The sequence below is a fragment of the Arctopsyche grandis genome, chromosome 3 (genome assembly GCF_051622035.1).
Source record: "Arctopsyche grandis isolate Sample6627 chromosome 3, ASM5162203v2, whole genome shotgun sequence".
NCBI classification, from domain to species: Eukaryota; Metazoa; Arthropoda; class Insecta; order Trichoptera; family Hydropsychidae; genus Arctopsyche; species Arctopsyche grandis.
Window position 1 is genome coordinate 32210306 of NC_135357.1, and position 26358 is coordinate 32236663.

At 32.5% G+C, this 26358-nt stretch overlaps 3 protein-coding genes across 3 annotated transcripts; 2 read left to right on the forward strand and 1 right to left on the reverse strand.

Annotated features, from left to right (window-relative positions):
• Positions 1 to 205: 205 nt before the first annotated feature.
• LOC143909001 (uncharacterized) lies at positions 206 to 17846 on the forward strand. The gene is made up of 23 exons (XM_077426873.1): positions 206 to 247; positions 2426 to 2533; positions 4598 to 4709; positions 4790 to 4905; positions 4977 to 5044; positions 5129 to 5500; positions 6853 to 6925; positions 7007 to 7087; positions 7167 to 7285; positions 7377 to 7451; positions 7526 to 7616; positions 8694 to 8774; positions 8847 to 8937; positions 9064 to 9211; positions 9290 to 9542; positions 9655 to 9765; positions 10125 to 10238; positions 14521 to 14634; positions 14947 to 15070; positions 15195 to 15243; positions 15684 to 15846; positions 17110 to 17438; positions 17554 to 17846. Exons 2-23 carry the CDS (start codon positions 2526 to 2528, stop codon positions 17730 to 17732), a joined length of 2871 nt encoding a protein of 956 aa, XP_077282999.1. The 5' UTR covers positions 206 to 247; positions 2426 to 2525; the 3' UTR covers positions 17733 to 17846.
• Positions 17847 to 19452: 1606 nt separating this feature from the next.
• LOC143908945 (uncharacterized) lies at positions 19453 to 22417 on the forward strand. The gene is made up of 3 exons (XM_077426808.1): positions 19453 to 20017; positions 20093 to 20398; positions 20472 to 22417. Exons 1-3 carry the CDS (start codon positions 19910 to 19912, stop codon positions 21657 to 21659), a joined length of 1602 nt encoding a protein of 533 aa, XP_077282934.1. The 5' UTR covers positions 19453 to 19909; the 3' UTR covers positions 21660 to 22417.
• A 1650-nt stretch (positions 22418 to 24067) lies between these two features.
• Positions 24068 to 25151, reverse strand: BORCS7 (BLOC-1 related complex subunit 7). The gene is made up of 3 exons (XM_077426809.1): positions 25091 to 25151; positions 24809 to 24959; positions 24068 to 24727 (listed from the first exon to the last, which is right to left on the reverse strand). Exons 2-3 carry the CDS (start codon positions 24944 to 24946, stop codon positions 24515 to 24517), a joined length of 351 nt encoding a protein of 116 aa, XP_077282935.1. The 5' UTR covers positions 24947 to 24959; positions 25091 to 25151; the 3' UTR covers positions 24068 to 24514.
• Positions 25152 to 26358: the final 1207 nt, after the last annotated feature.

The following is a 26358-nucleotide window of genomic DNA, read 5'->3' on the forward strand; positions in this document are numbered from 1 at the left end:
GACCATCACAATGTGACTAATAATCCAATTACCATTGGATGACCTAATAGAATTTTCATAATGAAACATATAAAAGCCTTGTAAAAAAGAATACATTATGTATGCGTCTGATTGAAAAATGCATGGTGTTTATTTGTAGGTTTTACGGCCATAGTTGATCGCGTTGGCCGTTCTCGTTGGCGGGATATTCTGTTCCTGCATCTCTGTTTAACTGTCATCTGTCAACTGTCAGTGCAGAGATGCCGCCGTAAGTCATCATTTATAATATTAACTACAATATTCGTAACTTGCGCTTTCCTAGAGATGCTTATATACTTGCATTAATACATATTAAATGTTTAATAAACAGCTGTCATGTGAATGTGTAGTACGCTATAAAATCCAGATCCACACCTTCTTACCACGTGTTGCCTGGTTATATCAGAAAATATTTGTTACATATAAAATTGGCATTACAACCTACATATGTACATATGTACCAAAATTATTTATTTATTCGGAAAATTTACAGTTTATTAAGTTACATAGATTGATAGTAAAAAAACAATTATGTTAAGTAAACCATTAATAATTTTCACATATAGGTAAAAAAAAGAAAAGCTCAAACATTTAAAATAAGAAACAAAAATGATAATAGAGTAAGATAGTTAGAGAAAACAAAAAGAAAAAAATAGAAATAATAGTATAATAAAAATATCAAAATAATAAGAATAATAATATGATAAAAATTATGAAATAATAAAAATAACATAATATATAACAAAAAACAAAAAGACAAAATAAATACATCAAAATAAAAATTCATAATCACAATCGTAAATTTTCAATAAAATTAATCATCGAAAAACAAATTTGCAATAATCACTCTAGCTTGTATAGCATTAATATTAAATAAGTCAAACATATAAATTGTTAAAATTAGTGTGTTGACGGTGGAGCTTGCATGCCAGATGAATGAGCTTCTTCCATAATTAGAAAAAAGTATTAGGTATGTAAAGGAGCTCATTACATCTAGTCATTCTATTTGGCACACGCAATGATAGTCTGCTCAATAATTGAGGACAGTCGATCGAGCCTTTAAGGATGTTCAAAATTGTTGAGATGTCAGCTATCTCCCTTCTTTTGACAAGTGGAAGTAGATGCTGACACCTACAAGCATCTTCATAGGAAGTATAGGATAATCCAAAACGGCTACTGATTATAATCTTCTTTCTTCGTTATTTCTGCTTTAAAAGAAAAATGAGAAACCCTTGGTGATAAACAAACCTTTCTCAACTTCATTTCATGGAAAATACAATTGTTCAAATGAATTGATCGAGGCTTGCATTTATTTGTGTCAACTCTTGGCATTTCATTTATCATACACATAGTCGCGTTTTGATTATCATACACACCTGATTTTTGCAGTATGGGTCTATTCTTCATTACCCGAACGCACTCTATCCTGATTGCATTTTATATTCATCTCTTCTTCCTTCTATCCGAACATGTAAACAACTAACATACTATACAAAACATATTCATATATTTTTTGAACTTTTTGCATAATCAAAATTATTTTACGTTGATTTTTTTAACAAAACTGATAACGAATGCAATCAACCGAAAGCACATATTATGAATTGTTATACAAAATATGTACATTGAATTCATATTCAATTTGTTACTATTTTCCTTTCAAATTGTATTTTGTTGCCACTGTTATACATCAAACATGAAAAAAAGTTTCATATATGTATGTCTAATTTTCCGTGTCGTATATTTATATTAACCCTTTGCCCGCGGCAATAAATATAGCGAACAAGCCCTGTACGCGGCACCTTTTTCGCAAATTTGGCAATCGAGTTTTCGACCTTAAATACAGATTTTAATATTTACTCAAGTAACCAGATACGTTAATTAACACATAAAGTGTTATTTTAAACAATAAAAAACATAATATATCTCGTAGTTTTGGCTTAATTGTCAAATAATCATTCTTACAATTGAGACGTATCGTCGCCATTGTTCAACAGACGTGACGTCACCTAAACGAGGTTTCAGTATTGTTCCACAAAAAACTAATTTTGACTGGTATATATTCATTTTAAGCAAATTGAATAGATGGCATTCAACTCTCAGTAATATATTCAACCAATTTTGAACTTTAAAACAGTTGAAATAGGCGCATATAAGGCTCAAAATCCCTTGCAAAGTTCAGAAATTCTATGGAAGACAGCCGCGCTACAGAATTTTGTCGCGCAAAGCTTCCGCATTCGAGCTTTTCATAGCAAAAATTGTCTTTGTGACCATCACAATGTGACTAATAATCCAATTACCATTGGATGACCTAATAGAATTTTCATAATGAAACATATAAAAGCCTTGTAAAAAAGAATACATTATGTATGCGTCTGATTGAAAAATGCATGGTGTTTATTTGTAGGTTTTACGGCCATAGTTGATCGCGTTGGCCGTTCTCGTTGGCGGGATATTCTGTTCCTGCATCTCTGTTTAACTGTCATCTGTCAACTGTCAGTGCAGAGATGCCGCCGTAAGTCATCATTTATAATATTAACTACAATATTCGTAACTTGCGCTTTCCTAGAGATGCTTATATACTTGCATTAATACATATTAAATGTTTAATAAACAGCTGTCATGTGAATGTGTAGTACGCTATAAAATCCAGATCCACACCTTCTTACCACGTGTTGCCTGGTTATATCAGAAAATATTTGTTACATATAAAATTGGCATTACAACCTACATATGTACATATGTACCAAAATTATTTATTTATTCGGAAAATTTACAGTTTATTAAGTTACATAGATTGATAGTAAAAAAACAATTATGTTAAGTAAACCATTAATAATTTTCACATATAGGTAAAAAAAAGAAAAGCTCAAACATTTAAAATAAGAAACAAAAATGATAATAGAGTAAGATAGTTAGAGAAAACAAAAAGAAAAAAATAGAAATAATAGTATAATAAAAATATCAAAATAATAAGAATAATAATATGATAAAAATTATGAAATAATAAAAATAACATAATATATAACAAAAAACAAAAAGACAAAATAAATACATCAAAATAAAAATTCATAATCACAATCGTAAATTTTCAATAAAATTAATCATCGAAAAACAAATTTGCAATAATCACTCTAGCTTGTATAGCATTAATATTAAATAAGTCAAACATATAAATTGTTAAAATTAGTGTGTTGACGGTGGAGCTTGCATGCCAGATGAATGAGCTTCTTCCATAATTAGAAAAAAGTATTAGGTATGTAAAGGAGCTCATTACATCTAGTCATTCTATTTGGCACACGCAATGATAGTCTGCTCAATAATTGAGGACAGTCGATCGAGCCTTTAAGGATGTTCAAAATTGTTGAGATGTCAGCTATCTCCCTTCTTTTGACAAGTGGAAGTAGATGCTGACACCTACAAGCATCTTCATAGGAAGTATAGGATAATCCAAAACGGCTACTGATTATAATCTTCTTTCTTCGTTATTTCTGCTTTAAAAGAAAAATGAGAAACCCTTGGTGATAAACAAACCTTTCTCAACTTCATTTCATGGAAAATACAATTGTTCAAATGAATTGATCGAGGCTTGCATTTATTTGTGTCAACTCTTGGCATTTCATTTATCATACACATAGTCGCGTTTTGATTATCATACACACCTGATTTTTGCAGTATGGGTCTATTCTTCATTACCCGAACGCACTCTATCCTGATTGCATTTTATATTCATCTCTTCTTCCTTCTATCCGAACATGTAAACAACTAACATACTATACAAAACATATTCATATATTTTTTGAACTTTTTGCATAATCAAAATTATTTTACGTTGATTTTTTTAACAAAACTGATAACGAATGCAATCAACCGAAAGCACATATTATGAATTGTTATACAAAATATGTACATTGAATTCATATTCAATTTGTTACTATTTTCCTTTCAAATTGTATTTTGTTGCCACTGTTATACATCAAACATGAAAAAAAGTTTCATATATGTATGTCTAATTTTCCGTGTCGTATATTTATATTAACCCTTTGCCCGCGGCAATAAATATAGCGAACAAGCCCTGTACGCGGCACCTTTTTCGCAAATTTGGCAATCGAGTTTTCGACCTTAAATACAGATTTTAATATTTACTCAAGTAACCAGATACGTTAATTAACACATAAAGTGTTATTTTAAACAATAAAAAACATAATATATCTCGTAGTTTTGGCTTAATTGTCAAATAATCATTCTTACAATTGAGACGTATCGTCGCCATTGTTCAACAGACGTGACGTCACCTAAACGAGGTTTCAGTATTGTTCCACAAAAAACTAATTTTGACTGGTATATATTCATTTTAAGCAAATTGAATAGATGGCATTCAACTCTCAGTAATATATTCAACCAATTTTGAACTTTAAAACAGTTGAAATAGGCGCATATAAGGCTCAAAATCCCTTGCAAAGTTCAGAAATTCTATGGAAGACAGCCGCGCTACAGAATTTTGTCGCGCAAAGCTTCCATATAAGACGGCCGCGGGCAAACGGTTAATTTACAATTTATAAGTATTTATTTTTTTCAGTATTTACTATTCAATGAAAGAAAAAAAGGATCTTTTAAATTACATCATTAGAAATCGGGCTTTTAATGATGTAAAAGGACGAAAATTCTGGCAAGATTTTTCCAATAGCGATGTAAATAAGAAATTTTCAATAATAATGATGTTTTGTGTATATTTAATTTAGTAAATTAACATGTATTGTTTTGCATCTAGGCAACTACGAGATCTTGGCAAAGTTTAAAAGAAGTTTTTTTAAAGAAGATATTTACTGATCTCTATAATCCATATTATGCATTGAGCAGTCAGGACATTCAAAGCCTGAAAATGGGGTAGGTTTAAAATTTTTCATTTGTTATATTTTTAATTCAACACATTATTATTTATTGGTATTTATTTTCAGATACAAAAGTGACAATAGAAATAAATCTTGGGCGTCTCAAGCAAAAACTAAATACTCTCCACTAAATGGTATTTATTTTTATCAATTTCAAAATATTAAAAATAAATTTATATTTACTATACTTACAAGTATTTCGACCGTCTTTTGAACAGTTTCAAAAGCCGTATTATCAGTTGGATCTGATATTAAAAAAATTGAAAGTAAACAAATTCAGAATGCTACGTATGTTGCTACTCCAGTCGATGCCCCTCAACAAATTGAAATAAACGATACATACGAGGAAAGTAGTAAATCGAAGGATGACCTTGTAATATCAGGCACTCCGAAAAAGTCTGTGCCGTTACAATCTTCTGACGATCTTTTTGAAGATTTGGATGTTAGTCGTATTTCTGCAACTATGGAAGAAAAACAGCCCAGTGATGAGACTATTCAAAAACCAGTTAAAGAGCCGACGGTTCCAAAAGATCCAGTCGTTGCAAAACCTCTCAAGCAATTTGATTCGAGACTATTCGGATTTTCTTCCGGTTTGTTCCAATTAATTTTTTAAAAAAACATATATTAGCTATGTCTCCGCTTGGTCGTTTTCGTCTTCAATGTTCGCTTTCAATTTTCATTTCAACATTCAACATGCCTTACGGCGTATATGTAGCGCATGTAGCACTTGTTCAATATCGTTGACTGAAAATTTACCATGTTTCATCAGTTCCAGCACCGCTATTTTTGTTTAGTTTACTGTCTTTGTTTTTCATTTACAATAATATGACCGAAGACACTTAATTTTTTTCTTCACTTCAGAGTTCGAATTATATTTGCAAAACTTTTAAAGCATCATTTATTTATTTTTTTACAGTCCCATATTAGCAGAAAATTTCGATAATTTTTCATAAAATTTATTATTTTCTCCAATTTGAGGGTGTGACGTCACATGACGCACGAAAAGTTGCAAGAAAACCCAACCAGCTCGGAAGTGCGTGCGTTTCACGTGTAAAAGTCTATTCATACTATCCATCAGTTCATGGCTACAGTATAGTACAGCAGCTCACGTAAACGACAGTTTGTATTCATACTATCCAGCACCCAACGATTCCGGCACATACAGACAAGTTTTGGCTGAGTGCAAGGCTTACAATACATTTCTTAAAATCAGCTTACATATACATACATACATACATATATAAAGAGCGCGACGATACGGCGCAATATTGTTTGCATTGTGAAAATATTCATATGTGCATGCGCACCTTCGCTAGTACACGTGCACTCGCCACTCTGACATAATTTTTATCCTTGCAGTCCTATAGTACCGGTAAATTTCGACAATCTTCTATAAAATGTATTATTTCCTCCGATTTGAGTGTATGACGTGACATTGTGTGACGTGACGTGACGTGACACCCTCCTGAATGGCTCAGGAGTGCGTGCCCTTCCCATGCAATCTGTCAAAACGAGTCCGTTCAATTCTAAAGGCGAAATCACACAGAGAGGCACGTGGTTTTTTTCAGATACTTTTAAAAATCCCAAAAATCACCCCCTGGAGTGTTTTCGGTGATATTTTGTCCTTGTTTTGATATAAGCTTGACACTGATTGATAACGGCTAATCCCATATTCGAAGAAATGTAGGAGAAACTTGTTGAAATAATAAGATCGTACGAATTAACAATCAACTGGGAACGCCATTTCTTGACTCGAAGTCAATACTGCGTGCCGTGCCGTTCATCTCTATGTATTTTCGGCCTAAAGCGCATGCGCTACGTGCGACAAGCGCATGCGTCTCAAGTTGCACGAATAATGAACAAGTGGAGACATAGCTAATAGACAGTGACTATAACATTATTTTCTTATATCATTCGAAACTAATTTGGTAAACATTTTCAGGTCAAACCATGGTTAATCGCAATAAAAAAAAAAATGAGCTCACTAGTACTCCTTGTGAAGGCAAAAATAACAAGTATATTTGATATTGTGTTTATTTTGTGTGTATATAATTTGAATTGATGAAACTATTTGAATTATTTTTCATTATCTACAGGTTTACAAAAAAGAAAAAGGAATATGATTCCACATATAGCAGTTCGAGTGACGAATCGTCGAATGCGCAGCCACAAAAAAAGTTATAAGAATGTTCATAGTTAAAATGTCTTTTCATACTGTTTTATTTGTGTAATATATTATTATTTTTATATACGCAGAGGTCAGCGAAAACGCACATTGTATGGATTATTAAATGGAAAACTCTACCCGTTATATTGCGGAAATGTTAAATATGAGATGAATCAATGCTATTGTGAAACAAACGTCGATACTCCCGGTTGGTAATTTTTACAATTATACTATGACTGTTTTTCCATCGTTTTGTATATAGGTATATTATATATGTATGTATGTTATTTAATTTCTAGATAATTCAATTCAGACCAGAAAAATGAGTAATATTGGTTTACAAACAAGTCTATACGATCTAGAGGATGTAATAAGTAAAGTGATCGATTAATCGGCTAGTTTTTAATTATTTAATTTTTGTCTGTTTTTACATAATTTTCCGTTTTAGATGAATTGTTCAAAAATGATCCGGAATCATCTCCCTTATATTGGAAATTGAAATATTATTTTGATAAACAGAAAGGAAAAGACATATTCAAGTACTTATTTGTAAATTTTTTTTAAGATATTGAATTTTAGTGATTCCATTCTATTTTTGCCACTTTAGTATGCACATATCTACTTTAGTATGCGATCTACCTTCACGTTTTTACTTTAATGTGCGGTCTCACTGTCTCAGTTCTCGCGTGTGACAGTGAGACTGAATAATACCGACCCTAACAACCTAATCTTAAATGAATAGGGCCAACCCTAACTTAACCTAACCTAACCTGACCCTTAACCGTTTGCCTGCGGCCGTATTCTATAGAAGCTTTGCGCGACGAGTCTTCCATAGAATTTCTGAACTTTGCACGGGATTTTGAGCCTTATATGCGCCTATTTTAACTGTTTTAAGGTTCAAAATTGGTTGAATATATTACTGAGAGTTGAATGCAATCTATTCAATTTGCTTAAAATGAATATATACCAATCAAAATTAGTTTTTTGTGGAACCATACTGAAACCTCATTTATGTGACGTCACGTCTGTTTAACAATGGCGATGATACGTCTCCATTGTATGAATGATTATTTGTTTAAAATAATACTTTATGTGTTAATTAACATATCTGGTCACTTGAGTAAATATTAAAATCTGTATTTAAGGTCGAAAACTCGATTGCCAAATTCGCGAAAAAGGTGCCGCGTACAGGGCTTGTTCGCTATATTTATTGCCGTGGGCAAATGGTTAAATAGATAGGTATTGTCTGCTAAGATATGTTTTATTTTGTAAAAATATTGATGAAATAAAACATAAAAAAAACATCTTTGCAGCCAACGCCTATTTATTTAAGGGTCAGGTTAGGTTGGGTTAAGTTAGGATTGGCCCTATTCATTTAAGATTAAGTTGTTAGGGTCGGTATTTTCTTCGCTGCTGACGATATTTTGATAGACATGCTTCGACAACATTATGGGGCGGCAGGAAAAAACAAAAATTACATATAATAAACAGGCCGTTGCTACGATACAAATAAAAAAAAATAGTCGACTGCGATTCAAAGGTAGAACGCATGCTAAGGTAGACCGCATACTAAAGTAGCACCCTATTTTTACATTTGTGCTAATTTCTATTTACAGATCATCAGACATTGATAATGATACAGATCTTGTCCCAAAAGACAAAAACTGTTTAAATATACCTTCAACTTCCCATAAACTGTAATGTTATAAATAAATTACAACATAAATTACACATTTAAAATATTATTAATGATTTTTTTGCTGTTTTAGAAAAAGTAATAATGCTGACGAGCAGAATGCAAAAGTAGAAAATAGTTTGCGCAAGAATCATTGCAAGATATCTATTTTCAAACATGGCCGAGTATGTTTCGTATTCAATTTTCGAATAATATAATCGCATCTCATGTGCAACAATTTTATATTACAATACTATGCATTAAAAACTTTATTTATATACATGACATTGTTATTTGTGAATATGTTGTAGGATGTTATTGATGATGTGTACGTTATGGACACGCAGAAAGCCGATATGCTTATAGATGTGTTTAAAAAGAAGCCCATTAAAGGCGATGATGATGATGTAAAAGATGTGCCTGAAAATAGTGTTGAAAATTATTCGCTTATGTGTAATGGTAGAACTTCACACTGATTTAATTATTTTTTATAATACGTATATTTTTGTGATTGAATAAATGCAATTTGTTTTTTAGAAGATAAGTGCAATACAGAAATAGCCGATATTGAAGAATCTATATTTGAGGCTATACATTGTACAAAGACTGAAGGAAATCTTGACGATGACAGACAGATTTTTAGCACTTTCGAATTGGAAATGATTTTGAGTAATAATGACAATCCTAATAATAACACTAACAAAACTGAAAATATAGTAAAAGTGGATGAAAACATTGTCACAAAAGATCAGTCAGTTGAAGATACATCAAAGAATGTGGAGCTAGATAGGTTTAGAGTAGTTTTTTTTTTAATAATTTCTTTTGATTATAACATATATGTGTATTATTATTGAAATAACTTCAGCTATACTTATAACGGTAGTTTTTTTTTATTATTTAAGTGGTACGTCTGTTAAAAAATCCAAAAATAAAAAAGTGGTTACAACTGATAAAAAGAATGACGAAAAAAGTCTGCCAATTGATGGTCAGTCAGATAATGTACAATTAGATAGGTTTGAAATTTTTTTATGACATGATTTACTATTATATATGAGCCGTTATATTTGAAAGCGGCAATAGTCCAATTTTTAGTTCCCAAAACACTATTTCTGTTTGGCTTAACTCACAAATTCTTATCATTTCTTTTAATTCGAGATGTCCAGAATCTCGGAAAAGCAGAATATAAACGTATTTCAGGCTACCAGTATTTTTAAATATTGTTAAACTGTACAACATTATATTTAATGTTTTGTGAAATACTTCTCGAAACGAAGAAAAGTCGACGTTTGCCACTCTCAAATATAACAGCTCACATGATTATTGAAACTCTGAACTTTAGTACTTATGAAGATAGATTTTGCTATTATTTCAGAGGAGCATCTATTAAAAAATCAAAAAATCAAAAGAAAGTGGATAAAACTGATGAAAAGGTTGACAAAAAAATTCAATCAATTGATGATCCTTCAGAAAATGTACAATTAGACGGGTTTGTAATTTTTTTATGACATTATTTACTATTATATATGAGCCGTTATATTTGAAAGCGGCAATAGTCCAATTTTTAGTTCCCAAAACACTATTTCTGTTTGACTTAACTCACAAATTCTTATCACTTCTTTTAATTCGAGATGTACATAATCTCGGAAAAGCAGAATATAAACGTATTACAGGCCACCAGTATTTTTAAATATTGTTAAACGCATTATATTTAATGTTTTGCGAAATATTTTGACGGTCGACGTTTGCCACTTTCAAATATAGATAGTTGCACTCCGAGTGCATCCGAACTTTCAAAGACGCTCAAGGAGAACTTACGTAATAAAGTTCCACAAAAAAGTGTCAAGGGGTATAGTCCTTGCTACATAACTTTGTCAAACGCTTACCGTTCGTTTAAAAAGTATTTACATCTTTTTTTAACATTTAATTGGTAAAAGTCGGAAGTCGACCCGATCCTTCCTGTGCTTGGTTGCACTTTGCGACTACTCTAGTATTGCTGTGCCCTGAATTAACTCGACTTTTACCTGATGAAATACTCCGACATATACTGCCTGGTTCGCATATAATTTCAGACAGTTGGGCAGCGTACGGAAATATTCCGAATTCCGGTAAAAGTGGTTATAATTTCGTGGATCCAAATGATAGTGAAATACATACGCAAAATGTGGAAAATATGTGAATGCGTGTGAAAAGAATGATGAAGCGTCAATTTGGCACAACGCGTGCCCGTATTGATTCATATTTAGATGAATTTGCATTGAATCACAAACGAATGCGTGTATATTCCATTCGCAATATGTGGAATATTTCCGTACGCTACCCAACCATCCGAAATTATATACGAAATAGGCAGTATATGTCGGAGTAATTCATCAGGTAAAAGTCGAGTTAATTCAGGGCACGGCAATACTATTGGCATCGAAAGAGTAGCCAATGACAGGAAGGAGTGGGTCGACGGAGCCTCGCTTCCGAGCCTAGAGGGTCCGTCCTGTCGAGAACTCTGACTTTAACTAATATTTTCTATTTAATCTATTTTCAGTAATTACTTCAGTAGTTATTTTTTCAGTAGTTACTTATGTAAAAATGTAATTTAAAACTACCTTAAATTATATATAGTTAAATACCATCCAAGTTTGATAAATATAAATTAATGTGATGTGCGCACCGCATTTTCATTTCATTAAACTGAAATCAAAAAACTCCTATGGACCAAACTCTATACCGGCTTCTCTACTCATAGTCAACTCAGTTTATTTATCCAAGCCATTGATGCATATTTTTAATTTGGCTTTATCCTTTGGATCTTTTCCAAAGGAATGGAAAAGGTCCGGAATAATCTTGTATAATAATCTAAATCCTGTCCATAAAAATGGTGAAGTAGACAACATCGTAAACTATAGACCTATATCTATGCTATCCTCTTTGGGTAAGCTGTGTGAAATTGTTGTATTTAATGAAATTTCCAAACAAATTGATGACTCTCAGCATGGATTCCAATCAAATAGTTCTACCACCACTAATCTACTCATATTTTTATCATCAAAGATTGACCTGAAACATCATGTAGATGTTATATATACTGACTTCATGAAAGCAGGATATACAACATCTACATGTTGTATATACTGTTAACATCTTCATTTAAAATCGCTTCTTTGGTTTGCCTCGATAACACCAATCCTGTGCATCCGCAGCATTTGACAAAGTTATGTGGCAAGGACTATATTTGTATATAATCCGAGGGTGCTAACCTTTTTTTGTGGAATTCTATTGCGTAAGTTATTTTTGAGTGCCTTTGAAATTTAGGACTTCTCGAAACTGCGCTATTTATTTATTCAGTAAAATTTAGTGCATTTTTCCGGGAACCGATTATTGATACACTTGAGCTTTAGTACTTATGAAGATAGATTTTGCTATTATTTCAGAGGAGCATCTTGTTTACAACATATATGTGTATTATTATTGAAATAACTTCAGCTATACTTATAATGGTAGTTTTTTTTATTATTTAAGTGGTACGTCTGTTAAAAAATCCAAAAATAAAAAAGTGGATACAACTGATAAAAAGAATGACAAAAAAAGTCTGCCAATTGATGATCAGTCAGATAATATACAATTAGATAGGTTTGAAATTTTTTTATGACCTTTTTTACTATTATATATGAAAAGGAAATTAAAAAGAGAATAGTCAGGGATGTCAGGGATTTTAACAGCAAGCTAATAGAAAATACCATTAAGAATAACCGTAGCCTGAAAAAGTGCAAACAGGATCTTTTCTTAGGCAAAAACCAAATGATCGCAATCAGATCAGAGAGCGGAGTAATAATTAGGAATAGAGAAGAAATCATAGACAGAGTTTACACGTTCTATGCAAAACTATACGAGAACGACAACGGCCAATTCCCCGCTCTGGAATCGACACACGGCCAAAGGGTTCCTGCAGTATTGCCTAGCGAAGTAGAGGCCGCGCTAAAAACTGCAAAGAACGGTAAAACCCCAGGGGAAGATAATATTCCCATTGACTTACTAAAATGTGGCGGCCCCCCCCTAATTAATATCTTAGCTAGGCTTTTCAGCAAATGCATCCAGAACCAAGCTATACCAGAAGGATGGAATAACGCAACTATCATTTTAATACACAAAAAAGGCGACAAAAGCGATATCAAGAACTACCGACCCATTAGTCTACTTTCAGCGGTCTACAAGCTCTTCACGAAGGTTATTACAGAAAGGCTGAAGAATATCCTCGACGAGAACCAACCTATAGAGCAGGCAGGGTTTAGGGCAAATTTCAGCACAATGGACCACCTCCAAGTAGTTGGCGAACTAATCGAGCGCGCCAACGAATATCAACGGCCATTGTGCCTAGGTTTCGTCGATTATGAGAAAGCCTTCGATACAGTTAGTCATAATGCAGTACTTAACGCTCTAAAAACACAGGGAGTGCCGGAACCCTATGTGGGACTGTTAGCTGCAATATATAAGAATGCCACAGCTTCGGTTAAAATTTTTTCAGGTACAGATAGATTTAGCATAGGAAAAGGAGTAAGACAAGGAGATACAATCTCGCCCAAGTTATTCAATGCGGCGCTTGAGGGAGTTTTCAGGAAATTGGATTGGGATACAGCCGGAGTAAGCATCAATGGTCGCTTTTTGAGTCACCTTCGGTTCGCAGACGATATAGTTCTAGTAGCTCGTGATTCAGCTGACCTACTTATCAGACTAACACAGCTGGACAGGGAAAGTAGAAAAGTAGGATTAAAAATTAACGTAGATAAGACTAAACTAATGTTCAATAGTTATTGCATGCCTGATAGCATCCCCTTAGATGATAAACCAGTAGAAGTAGTAAATAATTATTTATATTTAGGTCAAATAATTGAAATGTCTGGTAGTAAAAATGAAGAGATAAAGAGACGTATGAAATTAGGGTGGAGTGCATTTGGACGGATGAATGCTGTTTTTAAATCAAAAATGCCACTCTGCCTGAAGAAAAGGATCTTTGATCAATGCGTTTTGCCATTGATGACGTATGGATGTGAAACTTGGACACTGAACGCCAAGATGCAAAATAAAATCCAATGCACTCAAAGAAGTATGGAACGCTGTATGCTTGGCATAACGAGGAAAGACAGGAAGCGGAACACGTGGGTGAGAAATATGACAAGGGTAGTGGACATAGTGGATAGAGTGAAGAGATTGAAATGGCAATGGGCGGGTCACGTAGCTAGGAGGATGGACGAAAGGTGGACAAAAGAAGTGCTTGAATGGTACCCGAGAGAAGGCAAAAGAGTAAAAGGAAGACCGCAAGGAAGATGGGTGAACGAAATTAGGAAAATGTGCGGAATGAGATAGATGAGTGTTGCGCAAAACAGAGACGAGTGGAAGCGTGTTGGAGAGGCCTTCATCCAGCAGTGGATGGCGAATGGCTGTAAATGATGATGATGATATGAGCCGTTATATTTGAAATTGGCAAAAGTCCAATTTTTAGTTCCAAAAACACTACATATTTCTGTTTGACTTAACTCACAAATTCTTATCACTTCTTATAATTCGAGATGTCCAAAATCACGGAAAAGCAGAATATAAACGTATTACAGGCCACCAGTATTTTTAAATATTGTTAAATGTACATTATATTTAATGTTTTACGAAATACTTCTCGAAACGAAGAAAAGTCGACGTTTGCCACTTTCAAATATAACAGCTCACATGATTATTGAAACTCTGAACTTAAGTACTTATGAAGATAGATTTTGCTATTATTTCAGAGGAGCATCTGTTAAAAAATCAAAAAATCAAAAGAGAGTGGATAAAACTGATGAAAAGGTTGACAAAAAAATACAATCAATTGATGATCCTTCAGAAAATGTACAATTAGATGGGTTTGTAATTTTTTTTATGACTAGTTTTACATTGGTAATTGTAATATATACATATATTAAAAATGAAAAGGATGTGTGTGTGTGTGTGTGTGTGGTTATTGCGTCGATTTCGATTTAGATTACGATTACTATGAAGATTGTTGCTGTTTTTTTATTATTATTATACATATAACTTTACTGAGACCACCCATTGAAATATCAACGGGCACAACACTAGTTATTATTAATAACCAAATTTATCACAATTATTGTAACTACATATTATTGAAATAACTCGTAAGCTTTTTTATATTTGTTTTATTATTTTTTCAGTGGAACGCCTGTTAAAAAGACCAAGAACAATGTGTCGTTTTCTCCGATTCAAACAGTAGTTTACTTCGAATCCAAGCAATCTGGTACCGTGTTGTCGAAAACCGTATCTTCCGAAGAAATCGAAGTATGATATAATTTTGTCATGAAATTTCTTCCTCAATTTTTGCTTTAAATTCAAAATTTATGTACGTTGCTAAATGGCCAAAGTTATTTGATTGTATTTATGTATGTATATATTTGCATTCCAGAAATCAGTTTCGAAATCCCAAAAGCGACTTAGTGAAGTGAATAATTTAGGTAAAACAATTTTTTTGAAAGTTAACACAATGGCGGCCGCTGACTCATATTTGTATCGTGTTGGGTGCACAACGCTTACTGGCCGCTGATACACATATGATTCACGACTGCGCGAATATATTTTTCGTGCAGAATATATTTTTCATACCGCTGATATATATTTCGTTTATGACAAAAACGTGATACAAAATTGTATCATCGGCTACAAACGATTGACGCAAACGTGATACAAAAATATATCAGCAGACTGAAACAGTTCGTGCAGTCGTAAATCATATATGTACCAGCGGCTACTAAGCGTTGTGCACCAAACATGATACAAATATGAGTCAGGGGCCACCATCGTGTTAATTACATTGAAATACATTATGCTATGTAATTTTGAGATAAAAATATCTTTTTAAACTTGCGTAATTTTTTGGTTTGTGTTTTTTTTGCAGCAATCAATTTTAAAGAGGGGTATTTTAGCGATACCCCTTTGCCAAAAAGAAGAAGAGGAGCATTATACCAAGAGTCGGCTGTCGACAATGAACCCAAAAGATTGAGAACGAGATCCAATAGAGACCTTACATTATCTCTCACTAAAACTTCAAAATCTCCGAAGTAAGTACCGGTTGTAAATCTGCAATACACATGTATGCATCGATATATGTATGTATGTAGTGTGAACATTTTCAACGGATTGTTTTCCTTTGAATACTGACTGTCAGGGATTCGAAGTTACCATAAAATCTGGCATAACTACAAATCAATTTGAATATACTACTTAATAGTAACTCTACCATTAAATCAACTTGTAAACCTTATAAATATTTACCTTTTTATGAATATGTTAATATCAATTATTATGTGTTGTTATTGTTTAAAAGTGGATTTACAAGGTTTGCGATCAGGTCAGGGTAACGGTATGTCGTGATCACAATCTAGTATCAACTATCGGATGAATATAATATCATTTGAATATATAAAGTATATATTATATGTAATACTAATAGTACATTGTTTACAAAGTTTTTGTAATTATAATCATTTCGATATATTTGTGCGACTATTTACAATTTATTAATTCGTACTATGTTTATATTATAGTATCAGTATCAATAATTATATTGTAATAAGTCGAACTAAAATGAAATTTGAATCATGTTAAATTTATCATGTTGAATTGTTATTTATTTATTTTTTTGAAGAGATTAATCTAATTAAATAAAATTTATATTTTATCTAATTTTGGAATTTTAATCTTTAAATTTAATATACATACATACATACATGTGTGTGTATGTATAGCATTAAACTAATATTCCGACTCCCTTCCTTGTTTTTTCCAATGGTTTAAATATTTAATCACTTTGAATTTGTTTTATATCTTAAAATAATTGTATATAACAGTGGGGGGGGGGGGGGGGGGAATTAAATTTATATTAACACGATGGCGGCCGCTGACTCATATTTGTATCATGTTGGGCGCACAACGCTTAGTGGCTGCTGGTACATATGTATATATTTTTGTATCACGTTTGCGTCAATCGTTTGTGGCTGATGATACAATTTTTTTATCACGTTTTCGTTTATGACGTGATATATTACGTTGTATCACGTGATATATTTTTGTATCACGTTTGCGTCAATCGTTTGTAGCCGATGATTAAACTTTGTATCACGTTTTCGTCATAAACGAAAACTTGATATAAATATATATCAGCGGACTGAAAAATATATTCTGCACGAAAAATAAAGTCGTGAATCATATATGTATCAGCGGCCTTTAAGCGTTGTGCATCCAACATCATACAAATATGAGTCAGCGGCCACCATAGTGTTAAGTAGGGTATGAATTTATAAAATTTAAAATTTGATTTTCAGTAGAGCTCCATTGTCGAATTCCAAAATGGTTGAGAAAGAATCCAGAGGGGATTTGTTGAAAGTCTTAAAGAAATCTAAAGTTATAGGTTCCAGTGACCTAGAAAATTTAAATTTAGATGATATGTGCCTTCCCATGTCTCCTCCTCAATATGAAGAATGTGCAGAAATCGGAAAAATATCGAATTCCATGATTGACGGGGAATGTCAAACTAACACGAACGATTCTCTTGCTGGCATTCAGTTGAACATTAGCAGTTTTTCGAAAATATGTGTAGCAAACGGGGATGATACAATGTTTCAGTTTGATGATGAGATCCAAGTGCGAAAAGGTGTGATTTTCAGTTTTATTTTAGTAGCACCAGATTGAAATAAAATGTAGATATTCATACGTTGATATTTCTCTATACGAGTGGGGATTTTACAAGTTTTCGGTTTTAATTTCAGATGTTTTGTCCAGAAATGTTACCTCTGTAGATGATATTCCAGATGTCGATATGACGCCTGCGTGCGATTTCGAAATGTTGAAAGAATTTGTAAAAGGTACATCAGATACACTGTTGAGTAACGAGTCTGATGATTTTTACAGTTTTCCTTCGACACAAATGATAAAAGAATCAAAATAATCAAATTTTATAAAGTGTTTAAATTTATATGATGAGAAATTCCGCATGAAATTATTGTTTTTAAAACATATTGTATAATTTATTTAAATTTGTGTAATAAAACCTTGAAATTTTACCGTTTTTTTTACATACCTCCTTTACGTTTCACTTACGATTACAATTCAGGAAAAAGTTTGCCTCTTATCCGATCGTTTTCATATTTTGCCATATTGCTAATTTTGGTCATCAATATAAGTAAATGGATCTTCCGCCATTACGATAAAGATAAAATATCGTTTAAGAAGCGTTTCAAGATCGTTTTAATCTCGGTGACGTCTCGTAGTTGTTTATTTTTTATACATAGATGGCGGTAGTAAAATAAAATTATTGGTATTTTTATTCAAAATAATAATTTTATTGTACTGTCAATTTAACAAGTTGAAAGGCAAATGAAAAGAATACCCAATCAGTTACATTCATACTCAAAAGTAGGAATAATTTTTATATTGAATGTATTTACTATATTGGATCGTTTGTTATCAGAGTTTGCCAATTTATCTGATTTTCATTGTTGAAATGGTTCCTCAAGTTGGCAAAAATTATCTTACCATCAAAAGTCATACTTCCACAAATATCTGAATTTGATTTATGTACAATATGTAAAAAATTATGTACTAGGCTTAATCCATAGATGTCTCAATGGATTAAATAATTAATTGTTAATTTCGTGTTCTTCAGCCTCGAAATACAGTGATTTTTGTAATAAAAATGCTGCAATGTTTGTAATTAATTTTCTAGGAAAGCGCATTGGGTCTACCTGATATATATAAAAATGGTAAAAAAAAAATGTATATGTATATTGAGACTTCCTTTTTACTGTTCATAAATAAAAATTGTATGGGGAATGATTAAATTAAACTTTATAGACTATTTGAACTAAAACAATATGCCAATGATAAAACTGAGCAACAAAAAAAAAGTCATCTATTGCTACGATATATAATATATACATAAATAAAGTAAAAATTAAGTACTGTTTACTAAGTTTGACCCATAGATAGTGTTTTTTTGCTGTTTTGCTCTCGTTTATGAAATATGAGCGTTTAAAAAGATGCGCAATTCTTACAGTTTATTGGCTCTGGGAGTCTTTAACTCAAAATCTAGCATTGCTGTGCTAAAAGTGAGTATTGAACTCAATAGTCAAATGTTTTTGTATGAGTCATATCTCAAACGAAAGCAAGCCAACCAAAATCATCGTCATATTCGAATTCAGTGTGTCAAACTTAGTACAGATTGATCAGTCTTGGCTCCGGTAACTCAAAAGCGTGATTTTTTGTCGCTCAGTGTAATTGATGGGAAAATACATTGATATCAGTTAGTAACGAAAAGAGGACAGATGTAAAATAGTCACATGATTCTTACAACTTACAACTTAAATCACATTTTCCATAAATCTGAACCCCACATGAGTCTTAACTATCTCATCAAATAATTTAGCCAGGCGTTCAACATCTGAATTTTGACTTTTGCAGTCTGTAACTCAAAATCTAGTACATATTGCTGTGCTAAAAGTGAGTATTGAACTCAATAGTCAGATGTTTTTGTATGAGTCATATCTCAAACGAAAGCAAGCCCACCGAAATCATTGTCATATTCGAATCCAGTGGGTCAACTTAGTACAGATTGATCAGTCTTGGTTCCGGTGACTCATAAACGTGAACTTTGTTGCTCAGTGCAATTGATGGGAAAATACATTGATTTCAGTAACGAATAAGAGCACAGATGTAAAATAGTTACATGATTCTTGCTTTCTTATCTTTGATTTTGATTTTTATTATTACGAAATTATGTTCACAATACATCTTATATCAATTTTAATAGCTACTGATCTACTGATCATTTTCTATTTTACAATTTAATTTAATTTGGTAAGTAATCATAGTATTATATTATTCTAATGTTAATGTACAGGATAATAGGAAAAAGAGCAAAGAGAAAAGAGAAATTAAAATAGATATAAGATGTATTGTGAACATAATTTATTGATAATAAAAAGCATTTAAAAATCAAAAAAATGCTGCCAGAAACCTGTTTTACTTAAACGTTGACAGCCAGAGAAATACATTTCACTGTTGACAGCTCGGTTTTGACGTTTGCATTCTATCTGTTTTTGTTTATTGAGTGGCGACTGGCGAACTATGGAGTGTCGACTGTGTCTGTGTTCAGTTCCAGTGGAAACTTCCGTCTCCATTTATGACGATCCTCATCCATTGGATCAACGCATTTGGACCTGCTGTCAGCTGAAAGTCAGTTACTGTCACTTTTAACCTATCGATAGCCAATTATTAAAAGACTTATTAGCATTCTTGTTTATTTTGCAGGTTAGGAAAGCTGATGAGATGCCAGATATGATATGCTTTTCTTGTAATAGTAATCTGAAATTGTTGGACAATTTTAGAAAGATTTGCTTTCAAAGCGACGAATCGCAGAAACTGAGATTAGACAAGTGTTTGGATATAAAAACAGAGGAAATTTTATTGAATGATTTAAAATGGGAAGATGAATTAGGCACTGATTCGCTACATAACTGTTCTAATTCTCCGGTTAATGATGCTTTCATCAATGAAAGCGATTCAAAAGAAACTATGCATTTAATTGAAGACGAAAATAATGGCGAAAATTCATCGGTAAAATGATTTCAAGTTATGGCTATATATATTACATGCATTTAACAATGTATAATCGTCTTTTATTTTACAGATTGGTAAAAGAAAAGTTGTCTTGTGTTATAACAAAGCAAAAGTGATGAAAGTTTCATCAAAGAACAGTTCAAATCATTATAAATGTGATGTTTGTATGAAATCGTATGTCTCTAAATCCAAATTAGTAGTTCATATAAATTCTCACAGCCGGAAACAGCCGCACAGTTGTAATATTTGTTTGAAGACATTCACTAGGAAGTCTAACTTTGTCGGCCATATGAATTTGCACAACGGGGTTAAACCGCACAAGTGTGAGATTTGTTCGAAGGAATTCACTCTTCAATCTACCCTCATAGCACATCTGAAATTCCATGCCGGGAAAAAACCCTACAAATGTGATACTTGTTTGAAATTATTCACAAAAAAATGCCACCTAGTAGTGCATATGAATTTACACAGTGGCTTAAAACCGTATAGTTGTGAAATTTGCTTGAAGTCGTTCACTAGAAAAGCCAACTATACGGGACATGTGAATTTACACAACGGAATAAAACCGTTCAAATGTGAAATCTGTTCTAAAGAATTCACTAAAAAATCTGCCGTAGTGAGCCATATGAAGTCTCACTCCCCTAAACCACACGAATGTAACACTTGCTTAAAGACGTTTGTTACCAAATATCACCTTATGAGACATGTGAAATCTCACCATATGATAAAACCATACAAATGCGAAATCTGTTCAAGACAATTCAGTATTAAAATTTGCTTCGATAGGCATGTGAAATCCCACACTAGGATAAAAGCATATACTTGTGAAATATGTTCTAAATTATTCACTAGAAAATTCCACCTGTCGGTGCATATGAACTCCCACAATGGAATAAAACCACACAGCTGTGATCTTTGCTTGAAATCGTTCACTAGCAAGTCCAACCTGATGGGACACCTGAATGTTCACAACGGGGTGAAACCATACACATGTGATATCTGTTCCAGCACATTTTCTTTGAAATCTACCCTCGATAGACATATGAAATCTCACACGGTGACCGTACCACATATGAAATCTTACAATTGTGACGTTTGCTTCAAATCGTTCACTAATAAATTTGTTTTCGACGAACATGTGATGTCTCATACTGGAATAAAACCGCACAAATGTACAGTTTGCCTTAAATCATTTACTAGGAAAGCTCAGATGTTACGACACATGAATACTCACAAAGAGGTAAAACCACACGAATAAGACATTTGCTTTTCAAACTACCTTTGTAAGCCATGTGAAATCTCAAGATGGGGAGAAACGGGCCTAGCCCAAGGGTATATGGCACCCTTAGGCAGATTGCTTTCATTGAGTCACAAATCCAAGGTCCGGCCAGCAAAAACCAGTGGGATTTGAACCCGTGACCACTTTGTTCAAAGCATTATATTCTAACCACTAGTCTATTCTGCTGCACATACGTTTTTTTTGGGTTTGGATGAAAAGCTTTCCTACTTGTTTCTACATTACATCGTCTTGACTTCAAATATCGCACTCCGTAGCCCTTCTCGTAAAAATGTTGAGATTATTGATGCGAATAGCAGTTGTGAAACACTAATAAAAAATATTCAATCTATTTAATAAACCTTTAACTGTCACTTATTTTCAATACCATACTATTAAATTATTTAATAAAAATGAAAATGTTTTTCAATTTGAAATAATTTATAAATTTATAAAATGTTTTTCAATTTAAATATGTATGTATGTATATATATGTACATACATATGTTTCAGTGGTATTTTACATAAAATAAAATTCCAAATTACCAGTTGTACCGATGACAGTTTGCTGTTTTAAAAGTTTTATGCGTGAGTCGTTGATATTTGACAGTCGACTTCCTGCGTTCCTCGTAAATTATAATATTTTTAAATCAGTATTGTTACTTCGAGTTGAAAAATAAAGTTGAATACAGAATGTTTTATAAGTTCAAAGAAAGCCAAATTTTTTAAATTTAATAATCAAAAAAAAGAATAATGAGGGCGCCTCGCAGCGCCCCTTGTCTATGGCGCCCTAGGCACGTGCCTAGTCTGCTGCATCTTTGAGCAAACCCTGGAGAGAAATCTCTGCATCAATGTGAAATTTGTATAAAATAATTTAATTCGAAATCTTCCTTAATGGAACACTACGAAAATGCACAAATGAATAGTCTAATAACTAAAATTTAGAAATTGCATCAGCTTTTTTTTCTCATTTTATCTCATAATTTTGTTCCTCATATAATACAGTAATTTTACTTTATGAATGATCTTTAAGAGGGCTGTACACCTGAAACCTTAATTTTGTTACCGTTCCTTTCTTCGATATATATATTGAGTGTATGTATATATTGAGTGAATGCGACAATATATATCAATATATATATTGAGTGAATGCGACAGTTGCGTTCGACCAGATAAAACGTATTTTAAATTGACAAAATCGAGGTTTCGTATTCTACTATTTTCTCCTCCAAAACTGGACCAATTTTTAAAAAAATTTCATCATCGGTATGAGAAAGATACTTTTTGTGCATCTATCGGCGTATTTTTTTTAAAATCGACCATTAAATAAGCACGCTGGACTCGTTTCATGGGTGTAAAAAAGAGGCGATTTTATAGATGTTTGGCGGCTCCTAGCTCATATAAAAAATAATGAATCAAAAAAATAAAACGATAGATGCACCCCAATGGTGGATATCCATAGCATATTAAAAAATAATTTCTCTAGTGCCATAATTGAGGAATGGAGAAGTATAGTACGTTTGTATGGACAAGGCGCTGCTGTCCAGCCCTCTTAACATTTGCCTTCCTGTGATTGTAAATAGGTTTTTGAGCTCTTTTTCCTATTATGCTGTAGATTAACATTAGAATAATATAATACTATGATTACTTACCAAATTAAATTAAATTGTAAAATAGAAAATGACCAGTAGATCAGTAGCTATTAAAATAGATATAAGATGTATTGTGAACATAATTTCGTAATAATAAAAAGCATTTAAAAATAAAATTTGCCTTCCTGTGTTAAAAAAAACCCGCTAGCCACTGTGCTGGACTCCAAGCGTCCAGTCGAAAATGTGTGTTTTATGTTAAAATAATGCAAAATCTGTGTGGTTAATCATTGTAATTAGCTATAAAAATATTTTTATCACGTATTAAACGTCGAATAATGCCCGAAGAAGAGCCATCATTCCAAGGTGGATATCACTCTTACTTTTTTTTTGATGTCACGTGTTCCGAAATTCTTATTATGTTCTTTAAATGTTGTAATAAAGGAGAAAATATATTCTACGATGAAACTTTTATGAATTTAAGATGCAGTTGTTTGACAATACAATTATCTCATACTCATTTGAACTAAATTTTGTACATCAGATGTCCCGGGATTCCGAGAACGATCTCAAACTCCGTTCCATGTCCTGGAAATCAGACACCACTTTTTCCCATAACCTCTCTACACACTTCCTGGTAATATGTAGTAAAGAATCCTTTTTCTTCATGTTATGGAGTCTCTCTGAAGTTGTCAGCTCTTTGAGGATGGAGATATTCATGCGTCTTGCGGTTTATGGAATGCACAGCAACCGCCTACAGTATTTGAAGGCATCTAAAATGTCCTTATCTTTTTTTTTGTTAGTGTCTATATTTCGACTATATGCAATACAATGAGGATCACCAGATGGATTTTCGTTTTTATCATTATAGAATTGTTTTTCCATATCTTTTATCAGGCCGATCATCGTCTTAGAAGTAGAAGCATAGCCTAGTCATATATTTTTTAATTATTATCAATGTCACTCGTATCAAATGGAAAAATAAATAAAAACAATTTAAAACACAATATACTTAAATTTTATTATTAACTTATAGTAAAAATCAGTCATACAATACATTTGAACATAATATCTTAACACTAATAAATAATACACTAATAAGCGCACATATTTACTTTTCCGACTTGTTTTCAATTAATTTTATCTCCAGATCTTACATCATAGATACATACAAACGAGATAGAAAGTTGTTATTTACAGAAGAAAACAGCGAAACTGTGGAAAATGTGTTTTTTCCTATTAAAAATTTTATGTATTTGATTGAGCATTTGCCGAAAAGAACTTTTGATCCAGTGAAGACGCCTGCTGATTGACTTCATCGATCAGCTGCACTGATTTCATCATGCTCTCTTGTTGGAATTGTAGGTGTATTGCGATCAGTTCCATTTTCTTAAGATTGGCTTCGATGTTGTCGAACGTGGACTCGACTTGAGCGAACTCTCTCGCCGATCTCATCAGCAGCTGAAACGTGAACGTGTATTTTGATAATGAAAATGGATTCATATGTAGTTATACTGTTAGGATTTAGTAGTAAATGATCACCTCGTTACTTTTTGAACCTCGTTGTATCTGGCGGGTTAACGATGCTATGTTATTTACATTGACTTGAACTCGGTCTGCCAGACGCATTTTGGAATCGGCGAATAAGCTTCGAGCACTACTCGATGAGGCAGAAGTCATTAGAGAATTTGATCTGAAAGAAAATATTGATAAAAAGAACGATTAAAATAGAAAAATAAATTTTAATGGATCAATATTTGCAAAATTATTTCACAGAATTAGAAAAGATATTTGAAAACACAATTTGAAATGATAATTACGAACATGAACGATTTATTCCTAGTCAAAAAATTGACAGTATATAGTTTGACAGCTGCTAATAATATTAGTCTCGACAAACGGTTTTCGAACCATGACCTGTTTTTTTTTTTTAGCTTGTATTTAGATTCGGTGATCATTGGTCACAAAGCGCTTCCCCAAAAGTCACTAAAATCTCTATAACGGAACATCTGGCAGCCGAAAAGTCCATCATACTAACGATAACTATCATACTAACGAAAACTCGAGTGTCAAATATTTCGCATTCGCGGTTTTCATGGCAAAAATTGTCTTTGTGACCATCGTAATGTGACTAATAATCCAATTATCGTATTTTAGTATATTTTTTTCAGTTTTTAAATATGAAAGGTCAGTATTTATAATAAACAGTAAGTATCCACCTTTCAGCATTTAAGTGGTCAGTATAAATAATAAAAGGTCAGTATTTATATTAAATGGTCAGGATTTAAACACAAATGTTCAGTATTAATGTTAAATGGTAAGTTTTATTTTGACGAATGGCCAGTATGACTTTTTGGTTGGTGTTACCATAAGGTTGATACGATCTTGATCATACCATAAGGTTGATACGATCTTGATCATACCATAAGGTTGATACAATTCCATCCAAGAGGTATTGCTATTTCTACTGTATTTTTACTGACATTTAATCACATGATACTGACCATTTTGTTAATAAAATATTGGCCAAAACTGATTTATATTCTTACCGAAATTGATTAAAATACTGAACATTTAATTGGCTGCCTTTTTTTTATTCACTAAAACTTGTTAGAACATTGTAAATAAATATTTATATATATTTACAAAGTAATATTTTACATATTCAATGATTTAATTGAACATGTATTTATATATGTATATAAAAATCAATGTTTATCTGTCTGTGTCGTATGCGTTCCTAGACCATTCAACCGATTGCGATGAAACTTAAATGAGTTATTGTGTGCATGCCCACGATGGTTTATGTAAAAAAATCGCCCAAAAATGAGAGTGGAAAAAATGGGAACGGGAAAAACGGGAACGGGAAAACAGAGACGAGTGGCATTGCAAGGCATGCGTTATTGTGTGCATGTCCGCGATGGTTTCTGTAAAAAAAAATCGCCCAAAAACGGGAACGGGAAAACAGGGATGTGTGGCATTGCAACGCATGCCGGCTTCAGCTAGTTAATTGCTAATAAATATGTATATATATATATATATTTACAAAGTAAAATTTTATATATTTAATGATTTGATTAATAAAATAAATA

Bases quoted from the DNA above. Each gene is read 5' to 3' on its own strand.
- LOC143909001 (XM_077426873.1), top strand. The intron at 10,239-14,520 runs GTTTGTAATTTT...CTATTATTTCAG, and splicing joins GAAAATGTACAATTAGACGG to AGGAGCATCTGTTAAAAAAT. The intron at 15,071-15,194 runs GTATGATATAAT...TTTGCATTCCAG, and splicing joins TATCTTCCGAAGAAATCGAA to AAATCAGTTTCGAAATCCCA.
- LOC143908945 (XM_077426808.1), top strand. From the start codon at position 19,910: ATGGAGTGTCGACTGTGTCTGTGTTCAGTTCCAGTGGAAACTTCCGTC. The intron at 20,018-20,092 runs GTCAGTTACTGT...TTTATTTTGCAG, and splicing joins GGACCTGCTGTCAGCTGAAA to GTTAGGAAAGCTGATGAGAT. The intron at 20,399-20,471 runs GTAAAATGATTT...TTTATTTTACAG, and splicing joins ATAATGGCGAAAATTCATCG to ATTGGTAAAAGAAAAGTTGT.
- BORCS7 (XM_077426809.1), bottom strand. From the start codon at position 24,946: ATGACTTCTGCCTCATCGAGTAGTGCTCGAAGCTTATTCGCCGATTCC. The intron at 24,728-24,808 runs GTGATCATTTAC...TTCACGTTTCAG, and splicing joins GAGGTTCAAAAAGTAACGAG to CTGCTGATGAGATCGGCGAG.